The sequence below is a fragment of the Phacochoerus africanus genome, chromosome 6 (assembly GCF_016906955.1).
Source record: "Phacochoerus africanus isolate WHEZ1 chromosome 6, ROS_Pafr_v1, whole genome shotgun sequence".
Lineage (NCBI taxonomy): Eukaryota > Metazoa > Chordata > Mammalia > Artiodactyla > Suidae > Phacochoerus > Phacochoerus africanus.
The window spans coordinates 16,276,190-16,291,212 of record NC_062549.1 but is presented as its reverse complement, the minus strand read 5'-3'; the positions used below and the strand labels follow the sequence as shown (position 1 = coordinate 16,291,212).

At 44.4% G+C, this 15,023-nt stretch overlaps 1 protein-coding gene across 4 annotated transcripts in view; it reads right to left on the bottom strand.

Moving 5' to 3' along the window:
• The window catches only part of DERL1 (derlin 1), a 30,016-nt gene extending 15,258 nt beyond the window's left edge, over positions 1 to 14,758 (bottom strand). The window contains exons 1-3 of one of the 4 annotated variants that reach the window (XM_047783337.1): positions 12,133 to 12,387; positions 11,127 to 11,287; positions 2,385 to 2,496 (exon numbers count right to left, since the gene is read on the bottom strand). Coding sequence is in view for 1 of the 4 variants with exons in the window: in XM_047783335.1 (XP_047639291.1) it covers positions 2,385 to 2,496; positions 14,410 to 14,562 (265 nt within the window). In the remaining 3 variants the exon portion in view is untranslated. Of the gene's footprint in view, positions 1 to 2,384; positions 2,497 to 11,126; positions 11,288 to 12,132; positions 12,388 to 14,409 lie in introns of those variants that run through there. The other 3 variants (XM_047783335.1, XM_047783336.1, XM_047783339.1) reach the window with 3 other exon arrangements.
• Between the last annotated feature and the right edge of the window lie 265 nt (positions 14,759 to 15,023).

Genomic DNA, 15,023 nt, shown 5'->3' with positions numbered 1-15,023 from the left:
AGAAGGAAGGAAAGGGAAGGAAAGGGGGGGAGGAAGGAAGGGGAAGGAAGGGAAGGAGGGAGGAAGGAAGAAAAAGAAATGAAGTTCTAATACACAGATGCTATGGGAAGAACCTTGAAAACACTATGCTAAGTGAAAGAAGCCAGTCACAAAAGACCACATGTTATATGATTCTATTTATAAGAAGTGTCCAGAGAGAGTTCCCTCATGGCCCAACAGGTTAAGGGCCGAGTGTTGTCACTGCAGTGGTTACAGTTATGGCACACGTTCAATCCCTGGCCCAGGAACTTCCATATGCCACGGGTGGGCATTGGCAAAAGACAGGAAGGAAGAAAGATAGATGAAAGGAAGGCAAGAAGGAAGGGAGAGAGGAAAGAAAGGAAAGGAAAGGAGGAAGGAAGGAAGAAAGAAAAAGAAAGAAAGGAAGGAAGAATCCAGAATAGGCAAATCTGAAGAGCAGAACCTAGCTCAGCGGCTGCCTGCGGGCTGGGGGCTGGGGGGTGACCGACTAGAAACGGGGAAGGGCTGTAGTGATGCGATGTTCTCACGTGGATTACAGCAATGACTGCACAACTCTGAAAATATCCACTGAACTGTAAATTTAGATAGGTGGAATTATATGGTATATGAACTATATCAATAAAACTATTTTTAAAAATGCCCCTCAGCTCTAGAATTTCAAAATGATCTGAGATTATAAAATAGTGAACAGGAGGCAATTTCTGAGAATTAAAGCAGATGGAAAATACATAATAATCCTACAGATTTATCTTCAGTGCGGTTCAGATAGATTATTACAAATTAGTTGTTCTGTCTGATGAGGTAATAGGAATGGGTAGATGGGTTCAAGGGCCTTAAAAAACCAAGAGAGGCTATTTTTACAAATAAAAAGCATGAAATTATTGTACTTAGGCTTAATTACAGTATACGATTATTTTTAAGTCCTTTTATTTCAGAGGTGAATAGTGAAATATATGAATGAAATGGTATGTCTATTATTTTGCTTCAAATAATGGGGGGGCAGACATGAATATAAATCAAATAAGACTGACTACGAGGCAACTGCTAAAACTGAGTGATAATTAAAAGTGGTTCATGGAGCTCCCGTCGTGGCTTAGCACCAACAGATCTGACTGGCATCCAGGAGGACGCAGGTTCAATCCTTAGTCTTGCTCAGTGGGTTAAGGATCCAGCCTTGCTGTGAGCTGGGGTTTAGATCACAGACGCAGCTCAGATCTGGCGTTGCTGTGGCTGTGGCATAGGCCGGTGGCAATAGATCCAATTAGACCCCTAGCCTGGGAACCTCCATGTGCCTCAGGTGCAACCCTGAAAAGAAAAAAGAAAAAGCAGTTCATGCTGTCACCTGCTACTACATGGGTGACCTCAGTTTCATCTCAGCCAAGTCACACTTCCTTAAATCTCCTGTTCTTTCTCTATAAAGAAATGGCCTAGGTCCCTTCCAGACGTTAACATCTATCACCCGACACTTTGTATTAACACAGTGACTTCTTTGCATCTAACAGCAAGTCCCACTTTAAGGAAAAATGACCTTTGACACCAAAGGCCTCACCTTCTCTATCCCTGCAGTTGTGTTGTGAGACTGGATCCCAATTCCCAAACGTATGCGCACTGACTCCGAGTTAAGGGTAGCTCAGAATTCTCTATCCTGAGCTAAGAGCCAGCAGGTTTACAGACTCTGAACTCAGACCACTTGTCCAAAATCATGTAGGCTTCGCCAAATTACATTCACATTTATGGAATGCAGTGTATGGATGTATCGCTTCTCTGTGTACGTAACTCAGAAGAGCGTATAAGGCATTGCAGGAAAAAACAATTCCGTCAGAAAGTTTCAGGAAATGCATTTTGGAGCTTATCCATGACATCATACAGGGAGTCATGTCTGTATTATTAAATCCTGGCTGTATATTTTCTAAAAGTTGACCGTTTCAATAACAGAGACTAAACTAAGTCTAGGCTTTGATTGCATAAGCAGTGGGTTTTCAACCGCGATTTAGTAGATAATATACACGTCAGCCCAACTGTGGGTTAAAAAACAGGGACTGCCACATGACAAATGAGGGCGATGTCACATCAAATGAGAGGCACGCAGCCCAGCCTCACAGGATATGGGCAAGACGTGTAAACCTCTGCTCTCGCATTTTTTTCACCTATGAGATGGTGACACGGCTACTGACACCTCGTGATGCTGCTGTGGGGATGAAAAGGCGAGCAAGTGCCTGGCACGGTTACTGCTTACTGGGCGTTTACATCATTATATCATTTCTCTACACGGGCTAACTGCCCTCAAAACTCCTCCAACAAGTAAATGCACAGATTAGCAAGTCAGACAGAAACAAGACTTAAAGCCACCAGGGCCAACATACCTGTTTCGAGTCGTGTAGAATACTGATATAAGAAGTATAAATTGACCAAATAAAGAAATCCAGTTCCTGGACCCACGGGGAAATAAAAGGTGGCAGTGATCGGCCTCCAAATCTGTCCAGATCAAAATAAATACAGCTGTCAGTTTCTCTAAGCCAATTTTTTTTCTCCTCTTAACTAAACAAAATTAACCCTTGCAAAACATTCTCAGTAATAAGAGCTACCAAAGGGACGTTACCAATATAATTCAAGAAAACAAATGAAGAAAAGTTTGTCATCAGCTACAATCACATCAATTGGCAAGTCAACAGAATAAGATGACATCATAAAATAAGGAATAAATATTTCTAAACAAGTTGCAAAAAATTCTTGGATGTCCTCTTTATACATATACATATAGGATAAATTCCTGTGAGTCAACCTGCTAGATAAAACTTTTTTTTTTTTTTTGCTTTTTTGGAGCTGCACTTGTGGCATATGGGCATTCCCAGGCTAGGAGTTACATCTGGAGCTACAGCTGCAGGCCTAGGCCACAGCCATGGCAACGCAGGATCCTTAACCCACTGAGTGAGGCCAGGGATTGAACCTGAGTCCTCATGGATACTAGTCAGATCTGTTACCTCTGAGCCACAACATGAACTCCAAACATGTGCATTTAATTTTGGCAGATATTGCCAAATGCTGTAAAGCTGGTTTAGTGTTGCTGAAGTCTCTTAGTTTTTGCTTAGCTGTAAAGCTTCTGATTGCCTATAGATTATCCTGATTTTCCAAATTTCCTCTCAGAGAGGATGTACATTTAAATAAATAAAGTGGGTCTTTGCTTACAAAAAATTTTTTTCTCCCAATGATGCTAACTTAAAGTGGAGTTTTTCACAATATGATTTATATCCTTGATCTCTCTTAGCAGCAACGTTTCCCTTATGGATAAAAGTCCCAGTAGGATTACGCTCATCATAACAACCTTCCCGCCCTTCACATGCCCCCTCACCTTCCCTGCCTAAAATCATGTCAAAAGCACCAACAGGATGGCTTTCCTGTTTGCAGGAAAAGTTCCATGCCTGGGTTTTGTGGCCTCAAACCCTGGGTGTTTGCAGGAAAAGTTCCAGCAGCATCGTTTGCAAGAAAAGTTCCGTGCCTGGGTTTTGTGGCCTCAAACCCTGGGGGGCATGAGAAGACAGAGCCAAGGAGACCAGGTGCCTGCGGATCCCTAGCATCACATCTCTGTACAAGTCCCACTCCTCTGGAGAGAAACCGACCGCCACATTCTCGATTATCACAAGTCCCTGAGAAGCTGCCATTTCCTCCTCTGCTTCCTCCCGCTCTGGGTCACTTTCTCATCAGTACTGCAGCAGCTCAACCCCCAGGCCCGCAGCGAGAAGCCTCGAGGGCCAGAGGGACTAAGACCTGGCTAGATATTGCCAAATGCCTGCAAAAATGTTTCACCAAACATTTCCCCCTAAATGGAGATTAATCCTGTTTTCTCTCCACACTCTCACCGTTTAGTGCATTTTATCTTATTTTTTTATTTTTAAGTTATTTCCCCAATATAATTTTTTTTCTACTGTACAGCATGGTGACCCAGTTTCACATACATGTATACATTCTTTTTTCTCCCATCATCATGCTCCATCATAAGTGACTAGACATAGTTCCCAGTGCTACACAGCAGGAGCTCATTGCTAATTCATTTAGTCTATTTTATATTTTAACCATCATATTTCTAAAATTTTAGCATTTTTTCATTTTTTTGCTAGATTTGCATTTCTTTAAATATTATGGAAACTGCCCCTTCTCACTGCTGCAATTATCTTCTCGTCTGTCATTAGACTTATGCTTTCGTGTTATTTTTGCCATATTTTGACAGACAAAAGTTTAATTTTACATAGGCAAATGTATCCATCATGCATCACACTTACAAGTACTCCACTCCAAGACATCAAAGTGCTCACAGATTATTGTAACACACTCATGGTTCACCCAAGGAGTGAGAAAGAGATTCAATTTGTTTTATTTATTTTAAGGGCCACATCCACTGCATGGGAAGTTCCTAGGCTAGGGGTCAAATTGGAGCTGCAGCTGCCAGCCTACGCCACAGCCACAGCAACTCGGGATCGGAGCTACATTAGCAACCTACACCAAAGCTTGTGGCAATGCCAAGGGATCCTTAACCCACTGAGCGAGGCTAGGGACCGAACACACATCCTCATGGATACTAGTCAGGTTTGTTAATGCTGAGCCACAATAGGAAGTCTTCAATTTATTTTTCTAGATGGCCCATGGTTTCCCCAATCCTATTTACAAAGTAACCCATCTTTTCTCCATTGATTTGAAAAGCTACTTTTATCATATATTTATTCTCTTTTATATGAAAGTCTACTTTTAGACGACTCTGTTTGGAATTGAATTCCAATACCACTAGTAAGCTATTTTAATTTTTAGTTTGGTATGTTTTCTTATCTGGTAAAGTTGCATTATTAAATAACACCCCTCTCCTGTTTTTCTTCCACTTGTCAATTTTCTTAAGTAGTCTCAACATTATTTTTTTAAATGAACTAGAACCAACATCTTTATTATTTCAATGTGATAATGACAAATTTCCAGCTGGAAAGAAGTCTTTCATAGTTTTTTCCAAGTTTTATTGAAGTATAGTTGATTTACAATGTTGTGATTGCACAGCTTTTTTTTTTTTTTTTTTTGGTCTTTTTAGGGCCGCACCCACAGCATGTGGAGGTTTTCAGGCTAGGGGTCAAATTGGAACTACAGCCACCGGCCTATGCCAGAGCCACAGCAACGTGGGATCAGAGACGCCACGTTGTAGCTGTGACCTACACCACAGCTTGAGGCAACGCCGGATCCTTAACCCACTGAACAAGGCCAGGGACCGAACCCGCAACCTCATGGTTCCTAGTCAGATTCGTTTCCAATGCACCACGACAGGAACTCCTGATTTCATAGCTTTTATATACAGTTTTCTATAGAGCTTTTGCTTTCTGTATCTCTCTCTCTCTCTCTCTCTTTTTGGCTACGCCCACTGCGTAGAAAAGTTTCCAGGCCAGGCAGGGATCAGACCCAAGCCACAGCAGCGATCCAAGCCACTGCAGTGATGCTGGATCCTTAAGCCGCAAACAAACTCTCTATTTTATACTCAGTCATTAAAGCTGGATTATCTAATTGTTTGTCACATTTGAAAGCTGAGTTTTTGTACTGTCCAAGTATACAACTCTATCTGTAAATAAAATTTCATATCTTATTCTTATCTAATGCACTGGCTCCAGAAAAATGTTAAGTAAGAGAGTGAAGAAGACAGCCTTCCCAGACGTGTGGAAACGCCAACATGCTGCTGGCTCCTGGCTTGAGAGCTGTGTGCCTTATTGCACAGCAGGAAAGACACGGTCCCCACATCAAGGAGGTCTAAATAATGGGGAGTCTGACCGAAGAAGCAAGAATGGGCACAAGGAAGGGGAACTTTGGTCTTGGAAAAATGAGTACAGAGTCTCAAAGAACTGCAAGAGCACAATAAATGAGTGGATATTGCCAACAATTTGGGCGTGGCTAGAACGGAGGGCAGCAGCTGTGGAGCCTGGCCAGACACAGCTGCTAAGTCATGCTGTCCCAGTACAGGCGTGTGACACAAAGAGCTTAATTCTCTGGGGGAGGAAAATGCACTTGCATACCCCAAAAGTTACTTTCCAACAACCCTGTATTAAATCAGTAAAACAAAATAGGTTAAAATTCATTTTGACTTATTCCCAGTTTTTTTTGTTTGTTTGTTTGTTTTTTCATTTTATGTGCACCCACAGCATATGGAAGTTCGCAGGCCAGGGCCTGCCTGAATCATAGCTATAGCCACAACCCACGCTGCAGCTACAGCAACGCCAGATCCTTTAACCCACTGTGCCAAGCTGGGGATTGAACCCACACCTCCACAGCAACCCAGGCTAATGCAGTCGGATTCGTAACGCACTGTGCCGTGGAGGGAACTCTGGTTTATTCACAATTTTATTACGAAATAGTATCGTCTGATGGAAAGAGCACTGGAAATGATTTGAGAAGACATAGATTTAAGTCAGAGCTTATAAGTTATCACTCCCGAGTCTCAACTTCCATTTGTAAAAGAGGAATGATACACTAATACTTGCTCTATTTTGGTTCATGGTCTTAAAACAAAACAAAACAAAACACTGTGTGCTCTTATGCTCATTTACATGCCCTAACTCAGGAGGCGGATTTTATAGATGAGGAAACAGGATGAGAAAAGGTTAATAAAAGCTAGTAAGTGGCAGAGCTAGAATTTTGTCCCAGACAGCCTGACTCCAGAGTTTACGATACTAAGCCTCTGTTTTCACAATGCCTCTCACAAGTGACATCATTATTATGAGGTATAATTAAAACTAGTAAAAATTTTCAGTCCTGCTATACTACTTGTATAATCCTGGAATGAACTGAGGGTAAGCCCAGAAATTCACTCTCCTTGTTTATGAAAAGCACTGGAGGAAAAGAAGAGAAGCCAGCCAGCCCTAACCTTGGCTCTCAAGAAGCCCTGAGGCTTTGCGAAAGTCTGGACCAGGTTTGCATCCTCATCTACCCAGTAATGTTCGTCCTTTGACACCCATCTTCCTCATCTCACATGTTTTGTAAAAGCTTGGCTCTAAGAAACTAGATTAAAGCCGTATTTTGTAAAAAAAAAAAAAAAAAAAAATTTCTGTGGGTGGAAGTCAATTATTACAATCTTTTAGGAGACATGTGCTGACCTGGTTTGTACAAATTCACATTTTAAATATTCCTCTAAGTTACTCCAGGCCTGATTTTGGAAAAGAATCCTCGGGGTTTTGTTCTGACTATATTTTTCACTCACGCTGATGACACGACACTATTTTTAGCTACTGTGTGCACCTGTGCTTTGGAAATCAGCGGCTGTCAAAATACCCCACTTCTTTTCCCGGTTCATTAAGCTTACCCTTGAGTTATACTTGCCTTCACTGATCTAAGGGACGCAATACTATTTTTGCATTGCTTTAAAATGATAATTTGAAAATACCAGGAGATAGCTCCTCTCTTCAAAAGGACACAGGGTAATTAATATATTTCTGAAATACCCACTGAAGGTTCCCAACTAAATCCCTCCCTCAGCTCTGATATGTAAGCAGGATAAGGAAATGGCTTTCTTTTCAGGGCAAGGAGTGGTGAAGGCCCATTTTCAATCCTAGAAAGTCTGCCCCGATCCCTAAAAGGCAGCCAGGGGCCAGGCAGAGAGCCTGGGACTGCAGGTAAGCGTCTCGTTTGAACCCCACAGTAACCCCAGGGCCGGAAGCATAATCGCCCGGCTTTTTCATGAGGAAAGCTGGGACCCTCATGAGAGCTGAGATAACCCGCCCAGAGTTCTGCACGTAACAAGAGCAAGAAGCTCACGTGCTCACTGGCACAGAGGCCTTCAAAGAAATATCAGACGTGTTCGTTAACCACCAGTCCAACGTCAACCATCCTTGAATGAAAATCTCCCAAACTGAAATCATTACAAATGCCAGAGGATTAGAGTCTAGAGCAGGTTGTTTTAACTATCAAAAACAAAGATTTTTCTTTTCTTTTTTTGGGGGGGTGCACCTGTGGCATATGGAAGTTCCCAGGCTAGGGGTCAAATCAAAGCTGCAGCTGCCAATGTACGCCACAGCCACAGCAACACCAGATCCTTAACCCAATGAGTGAGGCCAGGGATCGAATCCACATCTTCATGGATACCAGCCAGAGTCTTAACCCACTGAGCCACAATGGGAACTCTACTTTTTTTTTTTTTTCCAGAGTTTTCTGAAACAATAAGGACTGGTTGATTTGGAGTTAAAGAAAGCCTACATGGGAGTTCCCACTGTGGCTCGGTGGCAACCAACTCAACTAGTAACCATGAAGATGCAGGTTCGATTCCTGGCCTCGCTCAGTGGGTTAAGGATCTGGTGTTGGTGATGCCGTGAGCTATGGTGTAGGTCACAGGTGGCAGCTTGGATACTGCATTACTGTGGCTCTGCTGGAGGTTGGCAGCTGCAGCTCCAATTAGGTCCCTAGCCTGGGAACTTCCACATGCTGCAGGCTCGGTTCCGAAAAGCAAAAAAAATAATAATTAAAAAACAAAAACATGGGCATAGAAAGAAAGAAAGAAAGTCAGCCAGCCTATATGAGTCACCAAGCAATTAAGAAAGGAGAGCACCCACATGCCAAACACTGATGTTGGCAAACTCTGGCTTTTCTTTCTTTTGGGGGGGCTGGGGAGGACACTAGATAGGCAAGAAAAACAAATGAAAGGCACTCAATCTCAATTGAGGATTTTAAACAAGCTATTAGGAGCCATCAGTTCTACTCCTGGGTATACACACAACAAAAATGCCCACCTATCGTCACCAAGACATGTTCCAGAATGTTCACAGCCGTACTATTCATTCTAGCCAGAGCTAGAACTACCCCAAAGGTCTGTTACCAGGAGAATGGGCACATAAATGGCAGTCTGTTCACACAATGGAACAATAAAAGGATGAGCCATCTACAACTGCGTGTAACAACGTGGGCGACCCACAAACTGCTGAGAAGAGTCCAGACACTAAGAATACACACCCTACAATTTCATTCATAGGAAGTACAATGATTGGCAAAAAGCCTCCAGGTGTTGAAAGTCAAGACAGTAGTTACCTTTGTGGGAACCCGAAGGGAGCAGAAGGAAGGTTTAGGGGGTGCTGGCAATGTTCTGTTGTCTTGATCTGGGTGCTGGTTCTGTCCTAGTATTCAGTTTTTGAAAATTCAACAAGATGCAGATATGTAATGCATACACCTTCCTGCTTGTATATAGTAACTCGACAAAAAGTTAAAAAAAAAAAAATGAAGCAAATTTAGCTACAAACCGCAGCAGAATTATCTAGTGTGGACAAGACTGGAAGGGGAAGATTTTAAAGCTGTACATACCAACACACTTGCCACTAAAGTTCTAAATCCAAGCCTTGAAGCTACTTCTATGTTCAGCCTACAGACAAAGTTCACTCCCCTTCCTGTTATACGTCTATTCGGATCTCCTCCCCAACACCCTCAAATCAATCTGCTAGGGTTGCTGTCATCGGGCTAAACGTAATAACACAGCAAACGCTTGGCAAATATAAGCACCAGGCTCGATCACAGATTTGGTTGATGCCATTTCTTATTATTCCTGGAAAACTGAAAGAGAAAATGAAAGATCACAGCTTCTCATTTCTAGGGCAGGACAAAGCGTGGGACAAAAAGTAGACTAATAATCCAGCAGTTACATTTCAATTTCAAATACAAATTAACATTAGAATATTACTGCCCAAGTAGAGAAGGCAGCAATGGGCAGGAATTATTACTGGCTAATAAATAAAAATAGGTGCTATTTTTTAATGGATTACATACCAGACTATTTACTGAGCACATACGCTCACATATATGTGTTTCATACAATAGAAGCATGAGGTAGATAATGTTTTTCCTCAATTTGAAGATACCTGTTTCCGTGTTTCTGAAATTAGGCTATAGCTTACATCAATATGTTCCTTTAATGTAATTTCTACTTTTCTCCCCTTCCAAAATATTGTGTTAAACTGATGGAGCATCTTGTAATCAATAAAATTGAACAATTAATTCTTAGAACAGAGTCGATTTGCTACTAAATCATCCTCATTTTGAGGTGAAGAAATTGAGGCTCAGGAAGGATAAAAGTTTATCTGAGGGCACAGCTAGCGAGGGGCTGAGCCAGGCCTGGAGACCATTACTCAACTGCCAGAAAGATGACAGTCTTTCCACTCTAACAGAAAGGGAGCAATTAATTGGCTATGACTGGTTTGAAAGAAATCACCCTCAAAAATGTTGTTAGGAGTTCCCACTGTGACTCAGCGGCAATGAACCACTGGTATCCAGGAGGACGCGGCCTCGATCAGTGGGTTAAAGGATCCAGCGTTCCCATGAGCTGCAGTGTGGGTCACCAACATGGTTCAGATCCCAAGTTGTCGTGGCTGTGGCATAGGCTGGCAGCTGTAGCTCTGATTCGACCCCTAGCCTGGGAGCTTCCACATGCCAAGAGTGTGGCCCTAAATAGCAAAAAAAAAAAAAAAAAAAAGTTCTGTTAAACACTTAACTATGTGTTTTCGTAGATATTATGCAAAGGAGCTAAAGCAAGAGAGCTCAGAACTATCTTGAACTCATGGAAATAGAAACTGAGACTGCAGCTGTCTGTCAACTGGGATAACACTGACCTCAAGATGAATGCGGTAGCTGAACAAGGTACATACAGAGAAGCCCAATACAGATGGAAGGGGGTGATGTTGTTTTTATCCCAAGAAATGAAAGAGCCTCATGCAGGCAGTCCTGGAAGACTTATCTCAGAAACCACGAGGGTAGCAGCGAATTGCCCCTCCCATCAGGGGCCAATATGGAGAAGTTTCATCACTGCGGATACGGATACGTGATTTTTACGGGAGTTAAGTGTGAGAGTTGAGGGATTCTGGACAACAGCAGAGTGAGTCTTGATACACACCTACGTGCTTCCCCCCACCAAACCAAGGATGAAACATTTTAAACTTCAGAGTTGCAAACCAAGGAGCTACTCAGAAGAAACCCATGGGTGAAGAAAACTGCCTCTGATCACTGCCAACATGAATCCACGATTGTAAATGATCATGCCAGTTTTTTCAAAGATGCAGGTTTTAAGGAAAAGATGAGCCTCTAGCAGAAAAAAAACACATGCTGTTCAGCCTCACCTATTAGCCTCTCAGATGCAGCTTTTCCTTTAACTGCTTCACTTGCAAATGAGTTCCTCCAGGTGACCAGAAAGAGCAGGAGTCAGAGTAGCAGCGAGTACAGACACTGGTCTCTCCACACCTGGGCACACGTGCCTCCTACCAGCAGCTTCTTGCCTTGCCTTCAGTGCCAGGAAGATGGGAAAATTAGGAAGGTGCGACATGAACCTTTCCAATCAGTTCGCTGCTTTCACCATCAGACACCTGTGGTCTATTAGAAAGACTCTTATTTTTACTAAGTTGACTGCAGAAGTGAGCAAGATTTTGCAAGGAGGGCCAAAGAGCCAGTCTGGACCAGGTGTCTCTCATTTACCACCGCTGCTCCTCATGCAGCGCATTACCCAACATGCCACCAGGCACAAAGTGCAACATTCCCGTGATCAACAACTGTGTTACCAAAGCGAGTAGAAAAGTGTAGCAATGCTGGCTGCACACCCAAATCATACTCTAAGGTACAAGGGCCTACTTACTTCTCCACTTCAGATGCCTAAAAAGCATCTCTAGACTTCACAAGGCCAAAATATAACTTTTTATCGATACCCTTCCCAACCCCCAACCCTAAGTCTCCCTAAACGTTCCTTCCCAGGCTCAAAAAAGCGCTCCACCAGCCACTCCGTTGCTGTGAAAGCCATGACATCCTGAGTCCTGCTTCCTTCACCCATGCACTCTTCATATCCATTCAGCTCCATCTTGTCCATTAACCCTTCATATCCATGCAGCTACAGTCTTGTCCACTCCAACGCCCAAATCTATCCACGTCCTTCTTCACAGTCAAGCTGGTCCAAACCACCATCTCTCCTGCTCCCTAACTTAGCTCATGTCTCCTGTCCTGTTAGCCAGCTCCCCTTTCCCCCACTTACACACCAAGTCCAGAGCAGTCAAGGCAATCTTCCAGTCCTTTCTAGTCGAGGGCCTTTAAGATGAAGCTCAAACCCACAAAGCCCTATACAATCCAGCCCCAGCCTACCTTCCGTCTTCAGGTTAGTGCTCTCACCCCAGCTATCGCTCTGTCTTCATCTACCAATCCTCATCCCGACAGCCGTCTAATTCTTGCTTCTAAGACTTTCACTTTCTAGTCCTTCTTGGAAGATTGGCCCCAGAGCCAGGTCTACCCGAAGCTCATCATTCAGGTTTCAGTTCACATAGCTTCTCTGAGGCCTTTCTGGAACACTCTATCAAAGTCGCTCTCCGTCACATGCCTCTCTCTTGTTTTCTTCATAGGAGCTGGGACTTTTCCTGTGCTATTCACTCCTGTACCCCCAGTGCCCAGCACTGGCAAGTACTCAATTATTTCCAGGCATTCAACCAATATATAAGCACCTGCTACATGCCAAACACTATTCTAGGTAACAAAGACAGTGATAAACAAGACAAGTGGCTCTCATGGAGTTTTATTCTCTGAAGTGAGCTAACATCAAGCAGTGCTATGTAGCAAGAAAAATTAAGGGAGGCAGAGTGAAGAAGGGGTACATTTTCATGGAGGGCAATCAGATAAGGCCATGCCAACAAGGTGGCATTTGGGCTGACTTAAAGGAAGTAAGGCTTGTAAACCACGGCTGTCTTCCTCAAGCTGGAAAACACCATGTGCAAAGGCCCTGAGGAGGGATGGAGTGAGGTGCTGAAGAAACATCAAGGATTCCATTGTGGAGCCTAATACACACAAGATGGAGAACAGTAGGAGATGAGGTCCGAGAAGCAGCAGGGGGCCTTGCAGGCCACTAAAAGACTTGGGCTTCACTGGCTGAGTTGAGAAAACATTAAAAGGTTCTGGACAGGAAGTTCCCGTGGGGCAGAGCAGATTGTTGAGGATCTGGCATTGCCGCAGCTGTGGCACAGGTTCAATCCCCAGCCTGGGAACTTCCAGATGGCTAAGGTGCAGCCAAAAAAAAGAGCCTCTGGGCAGAGGACTGACAGAACATGATTTATGTTCTAAGAGGATCACTCTAGCTCTGTAGAGAAAAGACTGAAAGGAACAGGGCTGGTATGACAATGGCTTGCATTGGAGAACAAAAAAAGGATTGTATTCTGGATATTTACTTGAAGTAAATCTGCTAAGAGACTGTGGGATGTTTGAGACGTCAAGGATGACTCCATGACTATTAGCTTAAGCTCCTGCAATGCTGAAGTTGCTATTTACTTCAGCGAAAAGGGCATTGTTTTACACTCATGAAGTTTGTCTATTAGTCATCTCAGTGGTAATTTCAAGTCTACGGCTGGATGTACAAGTTTGGAAGTGAGATAGCTCTGGACAAAGAGGTATATTTGTATTTGAGAATCTTCAGTTTATAGAAATTATTTAAAGCCATGAAGCTAAATGAGATCACCTACAGCTAGGGAGACTCTGAAGAGTCCTGGGGCACATCACAACATTTAAAGGTCAGGAAGGTAAGGAACCAGCAAGGGAGACTAAGAAATGGCCAGTGACCATTGCAAAGACAAAAGGGTGTTAAACAAAGTCCAAAGGATGTGTTGAAATTAATGTCTGATCTTGGTATCTGACCTGCCTCCAGGTCAGGTCTGATGAAAGATATAAATCACAGAATTCAGTGAATAAAGATAACCTCCAGGAAACTAATATTCTCTTGTCAGGAATGTTACTCTGGGCTGTTTTCTTCATGCTTAAGAAAAAACCAAGACAAAAACAAACAAGGCCTTCCATTTCTGGAGCAATTTACTCTTTACTCAGTCCTTTATAAATTCAACTACTACCTGCCAGAGCCAAGGAGACACACAAATAAATAAACTCACTCTTCGAACCTCTGTCTTCAAACCACTCCTGCCAGGGAAGAAACGCCATCAACATACAAAAGACTCAGCTGGCTGTTGGGCAAGCGGTGGTCCACATGCCATCCACGTGGGTGGCAGAGGGAGCTCAGAGGGCCATAGCCCCATGCTGCTAATCACCGGCGTCCGACAGACTGACAAGTATTAGACTTACCTTCCCCACTGCCGCCTTCTCTGGGTACAGAGGGCGGGGAGCACAGACTTAACAGCATGGCGAAATCGGTCCCCTTCCACTGGGCCAAACCGAGGACTCTCCACGCCTCCAGCTATCCAGGCCCAGGCTCAGACTCCTTTGCCTCCACCTTATCCCTGGGCCACAGGACCCCGCCCTAAACCCCTGGAGCCGCCGCACTACAAATCCCACCAGACACCGCGCGTCCGCAACCAGCGGGTCTACGCTCCGCCGCTGCGGGGCCACCTGGGGCCTGTAGTTTCCACTTCCCCCATCGCCGGTCAATACCTGGAAGCGATAAAGGAAGGCTTCGGGCCAGAGGAAGAAATAGGCCGGGCTGATGAGACCGAGTTTGCCGACTAAGGGCACTGCAACGGTGGCGGCGAACCAATAGCGCGTGATAGCCGGGATACTCCTGAACCAGTCCCCGATGTCCGACATCTTCGCCTCGTCGTGGCCGGGATGTGCACAGCCGTCCGACTCCCGGTCCCGGCCCCCTCCGACGCGGCCTCCTGGGTGAGTGGAAGGTGTCGAGGCGGAGCCGCCCCAGCCCCGGTGCAGAAGGCGGAGACCCGCGGACGTGGCGCCACCGAATTCGGACGAGCGAGGGAGCGTTCGGCGGCGAACTTCCCCTTCCGGAGGCCGCAGACGACGTTAACCAGAAGTCCCGCCGCTTAAAGAGCTAGCAGGTTTTTACCACTGGAAGGAAGTTCGGAGCTTGGGGGCGGGGCCAGGCGGGGCGACAACAAGACTGGTGGAAAACAGTGGTTGCCGGGAGCAACGACAAATACTCCAGCCAATGGCGAAGCTGAATGCCTTCTACCGGGTTCCTGCCCGCTTTATAATCCAGGTGGGTACAATTTGTAGGGTATTCAAAGGGAAGGGAGGAGGCAAAGTACAAT